The 20,163-nt window shown below is 49.5% G+C and overlaps 1 protein-coding gene and 1 long non-coding RNA gene across 4 annotated transcripts in view; one reads left to right on the forward strand and one right to left on the reverse strand.

Moving 5' to 3' along the window:
- The window catches only part of AMDHD2 (amidohydrolase domain containing 2), a 24,255-nt gene continuing 4,092 nt past the window's right edge, over positions 1-20,163 (forward strand). The window contains exons 1-11 of one of the 2 annotated variants that reach the window (XM_073362923.1): positions 1-82; positions 860-978; positions 3,160-3,264; positions 3,942-4,078; positions 7,490-7,629; positions 8,274-8,328; positions 9,218-9,430; positions 13,588-13,676; positions 14,366-14,510; positions 15,599-15,706; positions 16,442-16,510. In XM_073362923.1, the coding sequence (XP_073219024.1) occupies positions 3,182-3,264; positions 3,942-4,078; positions 7,490-7,629; positions 8,274-8,328; positions 9,218-9,430; positions 13,588-13,676; positions 14,366-14,510; positions 15,599-15,706; positions 16,442-16,510 (1,039 nt within the window). In that variant the 5' untranslated portion in view covers positions 1-82; positions 860-978; positions 3,160-3,181. Of the gene's footprint in view, positions 88-859; positions 979-3,159; positions 3,265-3,941; positions 4,079-7,489; positions 7,630-8,273; positions 8,329-9,217; positions 9,431-13,587; positions 13,677-14,365; positions 14,511-15,598; positions 15,707-16,441; positions 16,511-20,163 lie in introns of both variants that reach the window. The other variant, XM_073362924.1, reaches the window with a different exon arrangement.
- LOC140918465 (uncharacterized) overlaps positions 17,173-20,163 on the reverse strand; it is an 18,598-nt gene continuing 15,607 nt past the window's right edge. Inside the window, exon 3 of one of the 2 annotated variants that reach the window (XR_012161196.1) lies at positions 17,173-19,658. This is a non-coding gene — a long non-coding RNA (uncharacterized lncRNA). The remainder of the gene's footprint in view (positions 19,659-20,163) is intronic. The other variant, XR_012161195.1, reaches the window with a different exon arrangement.

The following is a 20,163-nucleotide window of genomic DNA, read 5'->3' on the forward strand; positions in this document are numbered from 1 at the left end:
CGCTTCCCAATCAGCTGAGTAGACTCACCTGACCGGACGTTGGGGAGCCGCTGCTGCCGCAGGAGCGGGCAGAGCCGCAGGGGTAAGGTGGGGACCTTGCCCCCGCGCCGGGAGTAGCATGGCTGGGCTGCCCCTGCATCCTCGGCCCGGTCAGAACCCGCAGAACCGGGCCCGGGCTAAGCTGTCTTAAGGACCTCCATTCTCCCCCTCCAGCTTCCTATCCCTTCTGCCCTGCGCTGACGGGCCTTAGGGAGCCGGGAGATAGACTTGAGCTCAGCTGAGCTGCACCAGCCACCCCGTTTTCTGCTAATTCTGCGTCCTCAATACTCTACCAGAGCGTTGGGGTGCCAGCGAGGGAGCATGGCCTGAGCTCCTTCCACAGTACCCTCTCTGTGCCTGCCCCCAACTCTGTCTGCTGCTGCCTTCTCGCTGTGCTGGCTCCTTGCAGGGACACTGTCTCCCTCTCAGTACCTGGATATGGGGGGTGGATTTTTTTTCCCAGTAGGACAGCAATAGTGGGACTTGCACTGGACTGCATAACCCCTCTCATCTGCCTAGCGAGGTATCTCTGAAAAGAAGAGCTGCTGCAATGCCACTGAAACTACCTGGAGGACCCAAAAATATGGAGAGTGGGGAAGGAGAGAATAAAGGGGCAGGGACTATCTTTCATTCTGTGTTGTCAGTGCTAGCCCAAAGTGGCTCTGATGCCTTCGAGGGCCTCTCGACTGTACCATAATACAATATAATTTATTCAATTACTAAAGTAGGAGTCTGGTCTAACTGTCTGTCAAGGAGTAGGATACTCAGAGACTCTCTGCTTTCATTTCCACTGTGTTATACTTAACAGTTTCTTCCACAGGTACCAGCAGACTGTCAATGCAGTCCTCCTCCAAAGTCAGTATGGGATGCTGAGTGAGAGGAGCAGTATCACAAGCTGAAAAGGTTGAAGAGCTCAAATTGATCTTCCCAGGAACTAAGGTTAGTTGAAAAGAAATCAAATGACTTCTATTCATTGTTTCCACTCTCTGTGCTTGACTTTCCTGTGGTACCATGTTGTGTTTCAAAATCATAGCATTTGGGGCAGTTTGGTTACATTGTCAGCTTTTACGTCCTTTTCACAGAATCGTAAATTGGAGCATCTTACTTAATTATTTCTAGCATCCCTTAGGGGTAGTAACATGTTAGTAAAAGGTCTGTTGTGGTCTGGATTGTGTGATGTGTCCTGGATGGAAGCTGGAGGGACGGGAAGGAGGCCCTTGAAGAATTCCACCTGGATTTCAACAATTTCCATCCCACCATCAATCTCAGGCTGGACCAGTCCACTTCCTGGACACTACAGTGCAAATAAGTGATGGTCACATAAACACCAACATATACCGGAAACCTACTGACAGCTATACTTATCTACATGCCTCCAGCTTCCATCCAGGACACATCACACGATCCATTGTCTACAGCCAAGCCCTAGTTTACAACTGAATTTGCTCCAATCTCTCAGACAGAGACAAACGCCTACAAGATCTTTATCAAGCATTCTTAAAACTACAATACCCACCTGGGGAAGTGAGGAAACAGATTGACAGAGCGAGACGGGTACCCATAAATCACCTACTGCAGGACAGGCTCAACAAAGAAAATAACAGAACACCCCTGGCCATCACATACAGTCCCCAGCTATAACCTCTCCAACACATCATTAACGGTCTACAACCTATCCTGGAAAATGATTCTTCGCTCTCCCAGACCTTGGGAGGCAGGCCAGTTCTCACTTACAGACAGCCCCCCAACCTGAAGCAAATACCATCAACTACACACCACACCACAGAAACAGTAACCCAGGAACCAATCCCTGTAGCAAACCTCGTTGCCTACTCTGTCCCCATATCTACTCTAGCGACACCATCAGAGGACCCAACCACATCAACCACACCATCAGAGGCTCATTCACCTGCACGTCTGCTAATATTGTATGTGCCAGCAATGCCCCTCTGCCATGTTCATTGGCCAAACCGGACAGTCCCTAATAAATCTGTTTGTCTTTAAGATGCCACCGGACTCCTTGTCTCTCTAACTTGGTGTGACTATTGAAGGGTGTTTTAAGACTAGCCTGGATCAATTGTTTGTCAGCAGGACTTCAGGATTTTGGGGTGCTTCTAAACAGAGAAACAAAATGTGTGTGTTGGTGACCTAAAGATTCCTCCTCTTATTGCCTCCCCGTCCCCGTATCCTCCTGTGCTGCTGGATAAGTGGAGCCAAGCTGCAGCTGTGAAGGTCCTGGTGGAGTTGCAAACACCTGAAACCTTTCAGTGGGGAAATGCTCTAAGTAAATAAGGAGCCCTGGAGCAACCAGACCCCCCACCTATCAGAGCATTTTGTGTGCAGTTTGACAGAGATCAGGTTATTTTCTGTCTTCCTCCAAATACTTCTCTCTCCAGCCTAAGGGCTCTGAGTAGCTGTCCCATCCACTGTTCCATATGGGTGAACCACTGCTTGGAGCCTCGTTCTTCTTAGCATATGTGCAATGTGCCTCAGGTGGCATGTGACCAGGATTCATCACTGAATTTGTTCCACTGGTTGGATCATTAGGTTCCCTGACCCGGGCCGGGTACTGATGGGGAACATGACATGAACGCTGATCCATGCCCCTCAGAGCCTCATTGACTTCATAAGAGCTCCTTGCAGGTTTAAGGGTCCGTGGAGCAGCTTGGAGAATCATGGTCCTGGAAGTACAGTAAAACAAAAGAGCACAAAGAAATGATATTCACTAAATTAAGTTGTCTATCTTCTTGCTTTTCCCTCCCCCCTTTTTTTTCTACTTCCATCTCCAACACATTATCTCCATTTTTGCCCCACAATTATTTATTTGTGATATAGTAGCACACTCTGGTCCCAATCAAGGTTAGGATCCCATTGCACTGGGCACTGTCTGAACTCACTGATAATCCCTGTCCCATCTGGCTGACCTCTCTCTACTGTATTCTCATTCTGCTTTTTTCTTTGTAAAGCAGCACCTCCTTTCTCTCATTTTCCACCAACCTGCCCCAGGTCTCCTGAGTCTCAACCCTGTGTGCAAACCACCCTTCCTTTCTCATTCTTCTGTCTGTCCTTGGGTTACTGGAAGTATCCCATCCTCTGCATCATTCCCCTTCCCTGTTTCAGGTGTTTTCTCCAAGCCCCGACAATGCCGTCTAATAAGTCTGTCTCGGATGCTCCAATCTTCCAGTTCACTAACTGCCGGATTTTGAGGAGTCACCAGCTGCAAAGGTGAGCAGATAGGGCTGTTTGCCCTGGGATGGCTGCCTGCATACCAAAATATGCTCCTCCGATGCCGTGGAATGCGAGGTATAGACGATATTGGACCCCAGAGTGCTGCTCTTTGGAAAAACCAGGCCTGGGAGTTGAACCTATGCAGATCTCTTGCATGGCAGCAAAGAGCACTAACCACAGGGCTGCTGGTTCCTACAATACCCCAACTTCCCTCTGTTTTGTAAAGCTGCAGTTGTTCCCTGTAGCAGAAACCGAGAGGTCTCAACTATGTTTTAGGTTGCCACCTAGGTAACAATCAGAACAGGCATAGACTCTTGCTAGAATCATTTGATCCATGCTAACCTCTTCCTACATCCTCCCTCTGCAGGGAGAGAGGAAGGATGCCAGCCCTTCCAGTGAAACTGTATAGGCATTGTTCATGTTGGGGTGACATGTGGGAAACTTCCTAGAGGTGACACATGCAGTTCCCTGGGGCGGGAGTGCCTGGTGTTGATTTGGTTCTTCCACCTGCTGACCATAACAGCACATGGTGGGTTAACCACCAGCCCCTGTGTTGGGGTGGTCTATGCGCTAATAGGTAAAGGGGGACTGAATAGTGTGGAAAGCAGTCCAGGCCTCTCCCCTGCTGCTGGGAGGAATTGTTCATCTTTTATTCTGTGTGATTCTTCCGTCAGGGAGGATCTGTGGGTGCGAGAAGGGAAGATCCTTAACCCAGAGAAGCTGTTCTTTGATGAGAAGGGATCTGCTGATATTCAGCTGAATTGTAAGGACAGCATCATCGCCCCCGGATTCATTGATGTGCAGATTAATGGTAAGGCATTCCAACTGATCTAGAGCAGATCTGAGTGAGAACCAGGCTCCACGTGTGCCATTTAGAAACAGACCAATGAGTTCCAACACAAACGTATCCCCTCCTGCCCTTTGAACTCTGACTCACAGTGCGCCTGTTTCCTGAAAACAGACTTTGTTGGGACGTCAGCTGCGTCAGCAGATAAGGTTTGCATAGCTTCTAGTTTAGCAGTCTCTGGCTGGCTCTCCGTTTTAAGGCCTTGTCTACACTGTGCAGTTTTGTCGGCAAAAAGCAGATTTTGCCAACAAAACAATGGAGGTGTGCACACTACAAAGCTACTTTTGGTGCAAAACTCTGCTGTTTTGCCAATAAAATAAAACCACCTCAATGAGAGGCATAAAGCTTTTTGCAGCAAAGTTAAAGTGGCAAACACTCAGTGTAGATGCTGCCATTCATTATGTCGACATAATTAGCCTCCTCCAGTACCCCACGATGCCCGTTGTGACCGCTCTGCTCACTGTTTTGAACTCGGCTGCCCTACAGGCATGTGCCTCTCCACTTTCAAAGCTCTGAAGCTTTGACATTCCTCAGCCTGGAGAGCTCACAGAGCTGCTGTGGGAGAATACGGAGGGAATCCCAGAACCACAGGCAGGCAGAGCAGGCTGCTGCTATGGGGAGGAAGAGGGAGAGAGACTGCTGTGCAAAGCCGGGGGCTGATGGGGAGCGGGGGTGGTGTCCCCTCTTCCAGGAATGATTGCTCAGCCTGCTGTCTGAACTTAAGAGAGAGCATGCGGACACACTCTTCCCCAACACACATTCTTTCTGTCTCTCCTTCCCTGTCCTCTCACCAAACTCTCCCTGTCTCTCACGCTCTCCTTCCTCCCCCACACACACACTTCAGTTGAAAAGTGGCTGACGATCTAGTAGGATGCCCATGGAACATAGGATTGAGAAACCTGCATCATGTGATGCTATACTTGTCCCATGAGGCATTGCAAACCTTTCCCAAAGCACCCCGTGGCCAGTTGCACAGTGGGATAGCTACCATCAGTGCTCTCTGTGTCAATGCAAGAGCTGCTAGTGTGGATGTGCTCCTCCAACACAAGGAGCATAGTCTGGGCAGGCAGTAGCAGTCTGTTTAAAGCAGCATAACATTTGTTGACAGTCCATGTGTACGCTACAGAGTTTTAAGTTAGGAGGTATAAAAGCTGGGTGGGTCGCCATTGGGAGAATTGTGGAGATGGGCTGGGTTTTGAGAAGGGATCTGAAGGACGATGTGTAGTGTGGCATAAAGGATCAGAGAGGAAGGATGGTCCAGTGGTTAGGGCACTAGCCAAGGACCTGGGAGACATGAGTTAAGTCCCTGCTCCACCACAGATTTCTTGCATTATCTTGGGCCTCTCTGTGCCTCAGTACAATGGGATCAGAGTCTTAACCTGCTTCCCAGGTGTGTGTAAGGATAAATGAATAATAGCTCATGAGGTGCTCATATACTGTGGGAATAGAGGTCAGGTAAGTACCTAAGAAAGATTAGGGGGCAGTGTGGGGGAATGAAATAGACGGGTCAGGTCCCTTCTGGTGGGTTTGCCTGCTTGCCATTGGGGATTAGTGACCAGGACAGATAGTGCAATCGGGTACTCCACATCTCCTTTTATATTGGCTTAGAATCATAGAATATCAGGGTTGGAAGGGACCTCAGGAGGTCATCTAGTCCAACCCCCTGCTCAAAGCAGGACCAATCCCCAATTAAATCATCCCAGCCAGGGCTTTGTCAAGCCTGATCTTAAAAACCTCAAAGGAAGGAGATTCCACCACCTCCCTAGGTAACACATTCCAGTGCTTCATCACCCTCCTAGTGAAAATGTTTTTCCTAGTATCCAACCTAAACCTCCCTCACTGCAACTTGAGACCATTACTCCTCGTTCTGTCATCTGCTACCACTGAGAACAGTCTAGAGCCATCCTCTTTGGAACCCCCTATCAGGTAGTTGAAAGCAGCTATTAAATCCCCCCTCATTCTTCTCTTCTGCAGACTAAACAATCCCAGTTCCCTCAGCCTCTCCTCATAAGTTATGTGTTGCAGTCCCCTAATCATTTTTGTTGCCCTCCGCTGGACGCTTTCCAATTTTTTCACATCCTTCTTGCAGTGTGGGGCCCAAACCAGGATACAGTACTCCAGATGAGGCCTTACCAATGTTGAATAGAGGGGAATGATCATGTCCCTCGATCTGCTGGCAATGCCCCTGCTTATACAGCCCAAAATGTAAAATGTTGGCCTTCTTGGCAACAATGGCACACTGTTGACTCATATCCAGCTTCTCGTTCACTGTAACCCCTAGCTCCTTTTCTGCAGAACTGCTGCCTAGCCATTTGGTCCCTAGTCTGTAACGGTGCATGGGATTCTTCCATCCTAAGTTCAGGACTCTGCATTTGTCCTTGTTGAACCTCAACAGATTTCTTTTGGCCCAATCCTCTAATTTGTCTAGGTCCGTCTGTATCCTATCCCTACCCTCCAGCATATCTACCTTTCCTCCTAGTTTAGCGTCATCTGCAATCTTGCTGAGGGTGCAATCCACACTATCCTCCAGATCATTAAGGAAGATATTGAACAAAACCGGACCCAGGACTGACCCTTGGAGCACTCCACTTGATACCAGCTGCCAACTAGACATGGAGCCATTGATCACTACCCATTGAGCCTGACAATTTAGCCAGCTTCCTGTCGACCTTATAGTCCATTCATCCAGCCCATACTTCTTTAATTTGCTGGCAAGAATACTGTGGGAGACCGTGTCAAAAGCTTTGCTAAAGTCAAGGAAAACGCGACCACTGCTTTCCCCTCATCTGCAGAGCCACTTATCTCGTCATAGAAGGCAATCAGTTTGGTCAGGCATGACTTGCCCTTGGTGAATCCATGCTGACTGTTCCTGATCACTTTCCTCTCCTTTAAGTGCTTCAGAATTGATTTCTTGAGGACCTGCTCCAAGATTTTTCCAGGGACTGAGGTGAGACTGACTGACCTGTAGCTCCCCGGATCCTCCTCCTTCCCTTTTTTAAAGACGGGCACTACGTTAGCCTTTTTCCAGTCGTCCGGGACCTCCATGATCGCCATGAGTTTTCAAAGATAATGGCCAATGGCTCTGCAATCACATCCGCCAACTCCTTCAGCACTCTCGGATGCAGCGCATCCGGCCCCATGGACTTGTGCTTGTCCAGCTTTTCTAAATAGTCTGTGGAACCCAAAATCCTCCCGCACCCTGCTGGCTTGTAGCACGCCCTTTATTCTCAAAGCTAATCTTCAATTGCATGTTATATTAGGCACCATTTACAGTCCTGTCTCCAGAGCTGGCCTCCCTGGTTTCTAGAGCCAATTGCCATGTCACCACTTGGCATTCCTGAGTGCACAGCTGTCCTTGTTTCCTTTATGGTGCAGGGGGCTTTGGGGTGGATTTCTCCTTGGCCACGGATGACGTCCAATCAGGGATCTCTCTGGTGAGTCAGAAGATTCTCTCCCATGGCGTGACCTCTTTCTGCCCAACCCTGGTGACCTCCCCACCATCTGTCTATCACAAGGTAAGGGGAGCCCCACAGGGCACCAAAATACTCAGGGCAATGGGGCTGGCACCACTGGATCAGGTGGCTAAGCCTTGGGGGCTTCACCACAGAAGTGGAATGTGTGGGCTCTGTGATGTCAGCAGCCTGTTGGGAAGGGGAGGGAGTGTGAGGAGCTGGGTTCTAAACCCAGATGGCTTGTCTGCACATTTAGGCAGCTGACGCTGCAATATTCCCAGTGTCCCATGAGACAAGTTATACAGGGCTTGGGACGTGCTTTTTCTCAGAGCACAGTGTATTGCAAGTCATCCACAGTGATCTGTTTTGGGTGCTTTTGAGAACCGGGGCTGGGGTACATAGAACCCACCTTCTTGTGGGCCCGAAGTAGTGTCCCCCTCCAGCAGAGATTAACCCTTTCTGCTTAAGTCCAGTCCTTCACTCTGCCCCACCGCTACGAGAACTGACCAGGCCATACCCAGCAGAAAAGCACATTTAACCCTGGGGCTAGTTTTTACGATTCCAGCTGGGGTAGTTACCTCTCTCTCACTGCCCTGGGGCTGAGTGGGTGAAATAGTTCCCTTTGGCACTCAGGCATTATGCTAGGGGCCCTAATGCAGGCAGGGTACTGTGTCTGTGAGGCTTCTAACACATCCCCATCCTTCTAGGTTCTTCCTCAGATCAGCGTAAGAAATGGAGGGCCTCATGGGGCTGGTATCCTGGGTAAGTGAACAGCAAGGTCCTGTCCTCTTGGCCTTACTCCTCTATGGAGGGAGGAGAAGCAGCTGCTGTGGAAAGCATTCACTGTGGCTGGGAGTGTTGTGCCACAGGGAAGTGGGGGTGGGGTTGAGATTTTTACCCTGTGCAAGGCCAGGTGCAGCCTAGCCAGGACTCCCGGAGATCTCTGTACGCTGGCTGCCATGTTCCTCCCTCAGTTCCACCCCATGGTACTTGCTACTGCACTCCTCTCCGCTGGGCTCTGCATCCAACATGTTGGCCCTGCTGGAATTGGGCAGTGTGTGGCAGTGGGTCACTGTGAGAGGGCAGACTGCCCATGATGGCAGCGATGCCATCTCTCTTGCCATGTTGACGAGAGCAACCCAAGGGCCTTCATCATTCTGAGGAGTGGGGAGATCTCGGCCTGACAACTGGGGGTGAGGCACCTCGGGGAAGGCTGCACCTCAGGGACCTTGCTTTGCTACTTAAAATTGAGCTGCTGGCATTTGGGGCAAGCTCGTTGAGGAGAGTGGGAAACAGGCAGCAGGAAGGGGCTGTGGGGAGGTGTGGGCTGGGGCAATAAAGATTATAGGTGCCAGCACAGGTGAGGTCAAGCAAAGCCAGACAAGAGTGGATGGCGAGGGGAAGGAGTCTGGGGTAGGGGATAGAGCAGGATAACAGTTACAGGGAGATGCGAAGGAGCCTTGACTTTCTCTTACACTGCAGCTGCCTGTTTTTTCATTCTCGGAGCCAGCTTGCAGAGGGAGGGGGATTGGTAATTCTGAGGTGGGGCTGGCCGGGAGAGGGGATTTGCTGGGCTGAGGTGGGGGTGTCCTCACCCCCAGGGAAAGAAAGGGAAACAGTTGTGGATATTTTTTCCCTCCCTGGTGGGCAGGAGCCCATCTGGAGGGGCCTTTCATAAGCAAGGAGAAGAAGGGGGCGCACCCAGAGCACTACCTCAGCACCTTCGATTCGGGAGCTTTCCAGGACCTGCTTGCCACCTACAGGTACCTGGACTGTGTCCGGATCGTCACCCTGGCCCCTGAGATGAAGAGGAGCAGTGAGGTGATCCAGGAACTTACCAGACGGGGCATCTGTGTCTCGCTGGGTAAGGGTGTCTGCTGGCTAGGGCCTGGAAGGCTATGTGGGTGGGTCTGGGCAGTCCCTTAGAGGCCCAATCTGTTTGCTCACATTGCTCGCCCTGGGCCTGATCCTCTGCTCTGTCACAGTGGTCTCATGCCAGTGCAGGTGCATTGAGGTTAATGGAGTTACCCTAGCAAATCAGGCCCATTGTCTGTAGTGCAAAGTGCAAGCTGTGTGTTCAAGCCAACATGGCTATGAGAACCCTAACATCTGCATTTCCTGGTGTACTATTTGAATAGTAACCGTAATCGTGCATTAGTGCAAGTTATCTGCATTGGATTTCCCTCTGTCTTTTTTCCAACCTCAAAGGAAAACCTTTCTGCTTCCACTCCTCATGTCCACAACTGTGCAGAGTTAATGTCCTTCAAAGCTCTGGAGCCCTGCAGTGAAACAGAAGTACAAAAACTCATCTGTGTAACATGGCTCTAAACTGGGTGGGCACATCTGACGGTGTGCGTGTCTTAATGTTTCAAAGTGCTTGTAAATAAGGGCCAAATTCCACTTTGATAAGAGTGAGCAACTCTGACTCCAGCAAAATGGAGGAGTGGGGTGGGTGGGTCATCTGTATTTGAGGGAAGAATATGATCCTGACCTTTTCTTGTCTTAAACTTAGCTAAGACCTCAGTGAGGGCCAACCACATGCAAAGGTTCAACTTCTAAAGTTAACCTGTTTGAATTCTCCTTGCACAAAAAGTCTTAAGTGTCCAGTTGTAGCCACCTTAAATACCTGCCCTCTGAAAACTAGGGCCTTTACTGTGTTTCAAGTTACACACCCAAAAATGGAGGCATCACTAATCTCTGGAAAATATAGCACAGTCCTTTTTTTTTTTTTTTTTTAAGTGGAAGCCGTGTGTGCGGAGAATCCTCCCCCCCCCCCCCGCCTCCCCCCCCCCCCGCCACCCCCATACACACACACTGATAACTTAGCACTGGCTGGATTTTGCTCATGGTCTCCTCACAAGCTCTCCTTTGGGGCTGAGATCAAGGATAGAAAAGCTTAACCCCACCAACCCCCATTGTTCCTCTTTGGGCTGAAATTGATGAACCATGCAAAAGAAGGGTTTATGCAGCAAAGTCAGGAAAAGTGTGGGATCCTTACTGAATGGGGGAGGCAACCTAGTGACAGATAATGTGCAAAAAGCTGAAGTACTCAATGCTTTTTTTTTTTTTGCCTCGGTCTTCACAGACAAGGTCAGCTCCCAGACTGCTGCACTGGGCAGCACAGTATGGGGAGGAAGTGAGCAGCCCTCAGTGGTGAAAGAACAGATTAAGGACTATTTAGAAAAGCTGAACATGCACAAGTCCATGGGTCCAGATCTAATGCATCCAAGGGTGCTAAGGGAGTTGGGGGATGTGATTGCAGAGCCACTGGCCATTATCTTTGAAAATTTGTGGCGATCGGGGGAGGTTCCGGACAATTGGAAAAAGGCAAATATAGTGCCCATATTTAAAAAACTGAAAAAAGAGAACCCCGGGAACTACAGATGGGTCAGCCTCACTTCAGTCCCTGGCAAAATCACAGAGCAGCTCCTCAAGGAATCCATTTTGAAGCACTTGGAGGAGAGGAAGGTGATCAGGAACAGTCAGCATGGATTCGCCAAGGGCAAGTCATGTCTGACCAACCTGATTGCCTTCTATGATGAGATAACTGGTTCTGCAGATACGGGGAAAGCAGTGGATGTGATGTATCTTGACTTTAGCAAAGCTTTTGATACGGTCTCCCACAGTATTCTTGCCAGCAAGTTAAAGAAGTATGGATTGGATGAATGGACTATAAGGTGGATAGAAAGCTGGCTAGATTGTCTGGGTAGTGATTAACAGCTCAATGTCTAGTTGGCAGCTGGTATCAAGCAGAGTGCCCCAGGGATCAGTCCTGTGGCTGGTTTTGTTCAACATCTTTATCAGTTATCTGGATGATGGGGTTAATTGCACCCTCAGCACGTTTGCAGATGACAATAAGCTGGGGGGACAGGTAGACACGCTGGAGGGTAGGGATAGGGTCCAGAGTGACCTAAACAAATTGGAGGATTGGGCCTTCTGATGAGGTTCAACAAGGACAAGTGCAGAGTCCTGCACTTAGGAAGGAAGAATCCCATACACCGCTGGGGATCTGGGACCTGGGGATCACAGTGGACGAGAAGCTGGATATGAGTCAGCAGTGTGCCCTCATTGCCAAGAAGGCCAACAGCATATTGGGCTGTATTAGCAGGAGCATTGCCAGCAGATTGAGAGAAGTGATTATTCCCCTCTATTTGGCACTGATGAGGCCACACCTGGAGTATTGCGTCCAGTTTTGGTCCCCCCCACTACAGAAGGGATGTGCACAAACTGGAGAGAGTCCAGCGGAGGGCAACGAAAATGATTGGGGGCTGGGGTACGTGACTTATGAGGAGAGACTGACGGAACTGGGGTTATTTAGTCTGCAGAAGAGAAGAGTGAGGGGGGATTTGATAGCAGTGTTCAACTATCTGAAGGGGGGTTCGAAAGAGGATGGAGCTAGGCTGTTCTCAGTGGTGGCAGATGACTGAACAAGAAGCAATGGTCTCAAGTTCCAGTGGGGGAGGTCTAGGTTGAATATTAGGAAAGCACTATTTCACTAGGAGGGTGGTGAAGCACTGGAATGGGTTACCTAGGGAGGTGGTAGAATCTCCATCCTTAGAGGTTTTTGAGGCCCACCTTGACAAAGTCTTGGCTGGGATGATTTAGTTGGGGTTGGTCCTGCTTTGAGCAGGGGATTGAACTAGATGACCTCCTGAAGTCACTTCCAACCCTGATATTCTATGAAATCATAGAATATTGCCCTCCGCTGGACTCTTTCCAGTTTTTCCACATCCTGCTTGTGTGTGGGGCCCAAAACTGGACACAGTACTCCAGGTGAGGCCTCACCAATGTCGAATAGAGGGGAACGATCATGTCCCTCGATCTGCTGGCAGTGTCCCTACATATACATCCCAAAATGCCATTGGCCTTCTTGGCAACAAGGGCACACTGCTGACTCATATCCAGCTTCTCATCCACTGTAACTCCTAGGTCCTTTTCTGCCAAACTGCTGGCTAGCCACTCGGTTCCTAGTCTGTAGCGGTACATGGGATTCTTCCATCCTAAGTGCAGGACTCTGCACTTGTCCTTGTTGAATCTCATCAGATTTCTTTCGGCCCAATCCTCTAATTTGTCTAGGGACCTCTGTATCCTATCCCTACCCTCCAGCGTATCTACCTCTCCTCCCAGTTTAGTGTCATCTGCAAACTTGCTGAGGGTGCAATCCACACCATCCTCCAGATCATTTATGAAGATATTGAACAAAACCGGCCTGAGGACTGACCCTTGGGGCACTCCACTTGATACCGGCTGCCAACTACACATGGAGCCATTGATCACTACCCATTGAGCCCGACAATCTAGCCAACTTTCTATCCACCTTATAGTCCATTCATCCAGCCCATACTTCTTTAACTTGCTGGCAAGAATACTGTGGGAGACCGTGTCAAAAGCTTTGCTAAAGTCAAGGAACAACGTGTCCACCGCTTTCCCCTCATCCACAGAGCCAGTAAATCTGTATATAATCAGCCATAGCATGCGCTGCCCTACAAGCCGTATAAAAGAAAAATCCAGAAGGGCAAATTTCTGCCTCCAGCAGGATTCAAGGCCCCTGGAAAGGACTACGGTTCTCATCTTCATTGGGAAAAACAAGCTCATTCCATCACTGTAACAAAGCCCCGCAGTCTCATCTTATCAGCACCCTCGCAACCTGAAGAAGAGCTCCTTGTAAGTTCGAAAGCTTGTCTCTCTCACCAACAGAAGTTGGTCCAGTAAAAGATATTACCTCACCCATCTTATCTTTCTGCTGAAGTCCTTGGAAGCCAAGCACTCTACGTGCCTGGTACGCTGCAGTAGGGATCCAAATTAATCTCAAGCACTGTAACTGGAACTTCCATGGTCCAGCTGGGTTCTGAATGAGGCTGTCAGAACTGGAGTGTAGCATGATTGAATAATAGATGGATTTCCAGCAAACTTCTGGTGATTTGTGGACTGAGCACACTTGCCTCTCGGTGTTGTTGGAGTAAATGGAGAGAGTAAAGGGGGAAATAGCAAGAGAAGTCACCTGGTGCTCTTTATTCACAGGACATTCTGTAGCTAATCTGTCTCAGGCAGAGGAAGCTGTCCGGCATGGTGCTACTTTTATCACCCATCTGTTCAATGCCATGTTACCTGTAAGTAACCGAGGGGACCCGTGGCTCACTCTGGTTTGTCTTCTCCTCCATGAACATTTATTCTCTACCACGCATCTGGGTGGGTTGTCGGCAGGGGGATGTGACTCTGAGTCTAAACGCACAAGCCCCTATTGCCCGAGCTGAAGACCCAGCTCTGTTAGCTAAGGCTGTAGCAGGCTCATCAAACTTTTTACATGGGCCGGCCACCACTAGTGGGGGATAAAGTGCCACCCTGAGTGGATTATATCACCATGCATGCCTATTCATTGTCACTACGTCCAGCTGCTGCCCTCATAGAATACCAGGGTTGGAAGGAACCTCAGGAGGTCATCTGGTCCAACCCCCTGCTCAAAGCTGGACCAATCCCCAATTTTTGCCCCAGATCCCTAAATGGCCCCCTCAAGGATTGAACTCACAACCCTGGGTTTAGCAGGCCAGTGCTCAAACCACTGAACTATCCTGCCACCCCATGGCAGCACCCCCTATCCGGGCCACCAGGGTGACCAGACAGCAAGTGTGAAAAATCAGAACAGAAGTTAGCGGGGCAGTAGGTGCCTATATAAGACAAAGCCATAAATTTCAGGACTGTCCCTATAAAATTGGGACATTTGGTCACCCTACTTGGCACTGGCAGCCTGTGGGTTTCTTCATGGCAGTCATCACACCTGTTTTCTCATCCCTTTGCACAGTTCCACCATCGCGACCCTGGGATCGTGGGGCTGCTGACGAGTGACCAGATTCCTGCCAGGCGGAGGGTGTTCTATGGCATGATATCAGATGGGATCCACACCAACCCTGCGGCTCTGAGAATTGCTCATCGAGCGCACCCCAAAGGTGAATCACTGGGGATCCCCTTGGTCTGGACAGCACAAGACCTCTGAACCCAAGTGCTGTGCCCATGTGGATTGCTTTTCTCCCAGCTGACATGCAGCATCCTCTTCAAATGGTACCAGATGGGATTACTTCCACTTAAGAATGGTGTGTGTCAGGGACCTGGCTGGCTCTGGATAGTGGGAGCTTTCACCTCTAGGTTACTGGTTTCATACCAGTATGGCCTGTGCATGGTGCTGGTGGTTCCTCCTCGTTCCTGCTAAAAGAAGCTGAAAAACTATGATTAGTTGCTATTGTTTCCATGTGAGCAGTTGCTGTAGCTGCCCAAAGGCTGTTCTGTGGTCAGGAGTGTTGGGAGGAGCAGGCTCCCGGAGTCTCTCTGAGGTATGGCCCATGCTGTTGGGGCTCCCTCCAACTCTCAAAGAATAGGTGTCTGCATAGCACACCATCATAGAGAGTGGGGTTAACTGCCCCCTTGTTGACCATCTCAGGAGAGATGCCCAGAGAACGTCCCAAGTTCTTGCCCTGGGAATGCGGCCTCCCAGCTTGGGGGAGGCCGATTGGTAGCCCAATGGGAGGTGAAGAGTGACCCATGCTCTACCTGTTCTGTGGATAACCAGGGGACTTCAGGCACCAGGGCACCCCTGCACCCTTCTCCAGTGCTGCGGGAAGGGAAGCCTGTGTGTTGATGGCCCCTTACGAGTAGAGTCCAGTGTCACTCCCCACCCCCTACTGCACTTACACGTTCTTTGTAGCTCCGAATTACCCAGCTCACAGCCAGGTCCTTCAGCCCAAACCTCTGTGTGACCTGCCCAAAACTTTATGCTTGTCTTGTGAAACAGTCTGTCGTCTCCCTGCTTCTCAATCTTCTTTCCCTCCCCACTTTCCTAAGCTACAGTCAGCCCTGCAGCCAGAAGCTACGGTGCTCTCGGGAGAGTCCTCCTTGCTGGGTCACAGACATTCTGACTGGTGCCATTACCACTCCCAGCAGAATGAAATGCCTGGGACTTGCGCCAAAGAACTGGAGAGAAACCTCCTGCAAAGCTTGGCTGCAGGCTAGAGCTAATGTAGCCCCTTCTTGTCTCCCTTAGGCCTGGTGCTGGTGACAGACGCCATTGCTGGAATGGGGCTGGCCCCGGGAAGGCACACCCTGGGCCAGCAGGTGGTTGAGGTGGACGGGCTGAACACATACATTGCAGGTGAGTACTCCATACGCAGCCCTGTCACCTTCAGCCCCCACCTAGGGCCACGTGTGTTTAAGGCAGATCCCTGGGCCTTCCAGATGGCTCCACTGGCTGCAGAGCAGGTGTGAGCCCTGCATGTGCTGAGCTAGCAAAGGCTGCCAGTGCTATGAGGGAGCTCGCTGTTGCCTGGCCCAGAAGGGAGTGCCCTTTGGCTGTGTCTCACTCGCTGTTGGCTGATTGAAATCCTGACCCCCTAGTGGTGAGGTACCTTGCGAAGGGAAAGGCTGGGGAGGAAATATGAGCAAATGGTGCCACATCTCACGTGGCAGAGGGCACTGGTATGAGGCACATGCTCTGCCATTATGGGAGGTCTTGCACTATGTGGGACAATAGAAGCTACTTCATCCCCATTAAAGCCAAACCCTCCCCTAGGGTTGTGGTGCCCATGAAAGCGAGGTGCCAGGAGCACAGGGCAGAGTCAGGCATGGGGTGAGCAGGAGCTGGCCATGCACCTCTAACAACCTGTGATTTCCAGTCCAGAACCTCCTTCCCACCATACTCCTCAGTCCTGCCCTGTCGCACCCCCTGCAACCCCAGCCTATTGCCAAAATCTGCTATGGCTTCTCTGGAGCTGAGGCTGAGAGCCCTCAGATTCATTCCACTTGTGGAATAGGATTGTAACCCCACGAGGACCGCTGCTGTTAGATGGCAGGTGGATCTGCTCAGTTTCCTGTCTTTTCTCCTGCTCAGGGACAAAGACGCTGAGTGGCAGTGTAGCAACCATGGACTCCTGTGTTCGGCACTTCCTGGAAGCCACAGGTGAGCCCAACTCACTTACTGCTCTGCTTGCAGGCTCTGGGATGGAGTACAGGACCCCCTGCTTTTATCACCTCTCCTAGGGCCAAAGGTCTCTACACATATCCAGAGAGCATAGGAGGGAGATCCTCTCCCCAGACAAGGCTGGCTGTGGCATTCTTTCCAAGCCCTCAAGTCAGCAGAGCCACACTGGGTGCCAGCCAGGGAGAGATTAGGCTTTACTCTTACTGCAATGAGGACGAGCGAGCTCCTCTGTAGTCACAGGTACAAAGGAACCAAAGGTGAATAATTTTGTCCACAACTTCTGATTCCTCCCTTCCTCCCTCCAGCCACACTGCAACTGCTTATCCCTCTCCTGCAACCCCTCTGGGCCTTTCCCTGCAAGCACCATCCAAAAGTAACTATTAAAAAGTTGTGTCTGAGTTGCTCTTCCTCATACACGTTTGTGTCCTCAGTGGTTCAGCAAAGTGTCCATCTCTCTGTATGATTGTTCACTCCTCCTCCCTCCTTTTCAGGGAGCAAAGGGGGTTACCAGGCTGAGTTGTGGCCTGTTGTATTAACTTCAAGGGTCAGAAGAGATAAAGCGTTCCACTGTCCAACATAAAATGAGTGATGCAAAGAGGCCCAGGGTCTGTCAACCAGGGTCTTGGTGTATTAGATTTCTTGGCAAACATACAAAAGCACTCATTCTAAAGCTGAAAGTTTATTTATCAGGAACAAGAAAGAAAAACAAGCATTTATACTAAAACTGAGTGATTACACAAAACAAGCTTAATCAAACCCTTTAAAGTCGCTCTCCTTTGGGAGAAAAATTAGTCTCATTTTCAGAACAACCTTTCTTTAAGTAAAAGGAAAGGGTTAAATTTACATTCAGTCCTGATCTGGAAAGTGTATTCATTTCTCCTGTGTCTGACAGACAGACCCACATGAGGCGGAGGTCAGATAGGACAGAAAAGGTGGGGAACATATGGCTGTGGCAGGTTTGGTCACAGAGACTCCTTTGGGACTGTCACCTGATATGCTGAGACTACCTCTGAGACCATTTTCTCTGCCAGTGTGAGCCTCCGGAACCCGGCCTTGTTGAGCCAGACACACCAGTCTGCTCCAACACAGACCCAGGGTCTGAACCTCATGCCCCAAATCTGCAGACTTAACTGAAAATGGCTTAAAAAGTGCTCCTGACTCTAGTACCCAGACACCCAGCTCCCAATGGATCCAAACCCCAAATAAATCTGTTATACTCTGTATAAAGCTTATACAGGGTAAACTCCTAAATTGTCCGCCCTCTTAACACAGAGAGAGAGATGCACAGCTGTTTACTCCCCCAGGTATTAATTACTTACTCTGGGTTAATAAAAGTGATTTTATTAAGTATAAGTGGTGCCACTAAACTGGGAGGAGAGGTAGATATGCTGGAGGGTAGGGATAGGATACAGAGGGACCTAGACGAATTAGAGGATTGGGCCAAAAGAAATCTGAGGTTCAACAAGGACAAGTGCAGAGTCCTGCACTTAGGATGGAAGAATCCAATGCACTGCTACAGACTAGGGACCGAATGGCTAGGCAGCAGTTCTGCAGAAAAGGACCAGGGGGTTATAGTGGATGAGAAGCTGGATATGAGTCAACAGTGTGCCCTTGTTGCCAAGAAGGCCAATGTCATTTTGGAATGAGTAGGGGCATTGCTAGCAGATCGAGGGATGTGATCACTCCCCTCTATTGAGGCCTCACCAGCGTCAATCTGGAGTACTGTGTCCATTTTTGGGCCCCACGCTACAAGAAGGATGTGGAAAAATTGGAAAGAGTCCAGTGGAGGGCAACAAAAATGATTGGTGGACTGGAACACATGACCTATGAGGAGAGGCTGAAGGAACTGGGGATGTTTAGTCTATGGAAGAAAAGAATGAGGGGGGATTTGATAGCTGCTTTCAACTACCTGCCAGGGGGTTCCAAAGAGGCTGGATCTAGACTGTTCTCAGTGGTAGCAGATGACAGAACAAGGAGTAATGGTCTCAAGTTGCAGTGGGGGAGATTTAGGTTGGATATTAGGAAAAACTTTTTCACTAGGAGGGTGGTGAAACACTGGAATGCACTACCTAGGGAGGTGGTGGAATCTCCTTCCTTAGAAGTTTTTAAGGTTAGGCTTGACAAAGCCCTGCCTGGGATGATTTAATTGGAGATCAGTCTTGCTTTGAGCAGGGGGTTGGACTAGATGACCTCCTGAGGTCCCTTCAAACCCTGATATTCTATTATAAGTCATAGACAGAACAAAGTAAGTTACAAGCAAAATAAAACAAAACACGCAAGTCTAAGCCTAATTCATCAAGAAACTGATTAGATAAAATCTCACCCTCAGAGATGTTCCAATAAGCTTCTTTCACAGACTTGACTCCTTCTTAGTCTGGGCCTAATCCTTTTCCCCATACAGTCCTTGTTCCAGCTCAGGTGGTAGCTGGGGGATTTCTCATGACTGCAGCCCCCTGTGTTCTGTTTCACCCCCTTTTATAGCTTTGGCCCAAGGTGGGAATCCTTTGTCTCTCTGGGTTCCTACCCCTCCTTCTAAATGGAAGAGCACCAGGTTTAAGAGGGATTTCAGTATCAGGTGACATGGTAAGACCTCATTCTTCATTACCCATAGGCTAGCCCCCCATGTCCACAAGTAGGCTTGCAGGTAAATAAACCATCTACAGCCCATTGTCCTAGGCAAGGGGTGCCATCAAGATTCTAAACCACCATTAATGTCCCACACTTTGCATAATTACAACAGGACCTCAGAGTTAACATCGTTTCTAGTTTTAGATACAAAAATGATACATAAATACAAATAGGATGAACAGACTAAGTAGATAAGCTTTGTAATATCTTACAAGAGACCTTTTACATAAAGCATATTCCAGTTGCATTATATTCACACTCATAAGCATATTTCCGTAAAATCATATGGTGTGTAACATCAAAGACTTTTGTTGACATCTTTGGAATACTGGCTGGTTGGTCAGTCTTAAATGGATGCTTTGGCTGGCAGGTCGACCACGGCCCCAGTTGCTTGGATCCTGGTTCACTTTCCCATCAGGGATGTCCTCTGGTTGGGTCTTTTCTCCTTAGATGGGGCAAGGCTCTGGTCAGCTCATCTCACTGTGCTGATGCAGTGCAGCTGATTTCAGGATGATAGAAAGCCAAGAGAATAAGAAATAGGACAGGAAGGGGGACAGTGGGGGGGAACAACATGAAAGGAAGGGAGACAAAACAGGATCTTGTGCATCTCTGTGATGCTGGCAATCAGGTATCCCCACTGGTGGGCTAAGGACTGGGTGTCATAATGCTGTGATGATTTTCAGAACTCAGGTGAAAATAAAATTCCTTAACTGAGAGCAAGGCCAGCTGGCATTCTGCCTGGAAGAAAGTCTTTCAGTCTGGTCTGCTCCTTCCATCTTGGGGTGAGGGAAGATGAGATGAGACAAGGTTGGGGGTGAATGGGAGAAGAGATTTTTTTTTCAAAGTCTTTTGTTTGAGGAAGTCCCAAAAGGGGAAATGTTGGTGGCATAGTTCATCCCCCACATTATTTTCTCTACCCACTAGACCCAATATCCCTCACACCAATTTTGGTCCATTAACTTCTGGTTCCACATTCTGTTTTTACCAAGGATGATTTCAACACA

This window comes from Lepidochelys kempii, chromosome 10 (genome assembly GCF_965140265.1).
Source record: "Lepidochelys kempii isolate rLepKem1 chromosome 10, rLepKem1.hap2, whole genome shotgun sequence".
NCBI lineage: Eukaryota > Metazoa > Chordata > Testudines > Cheloniidae > Lepidochelys > Lepidochelys kempii.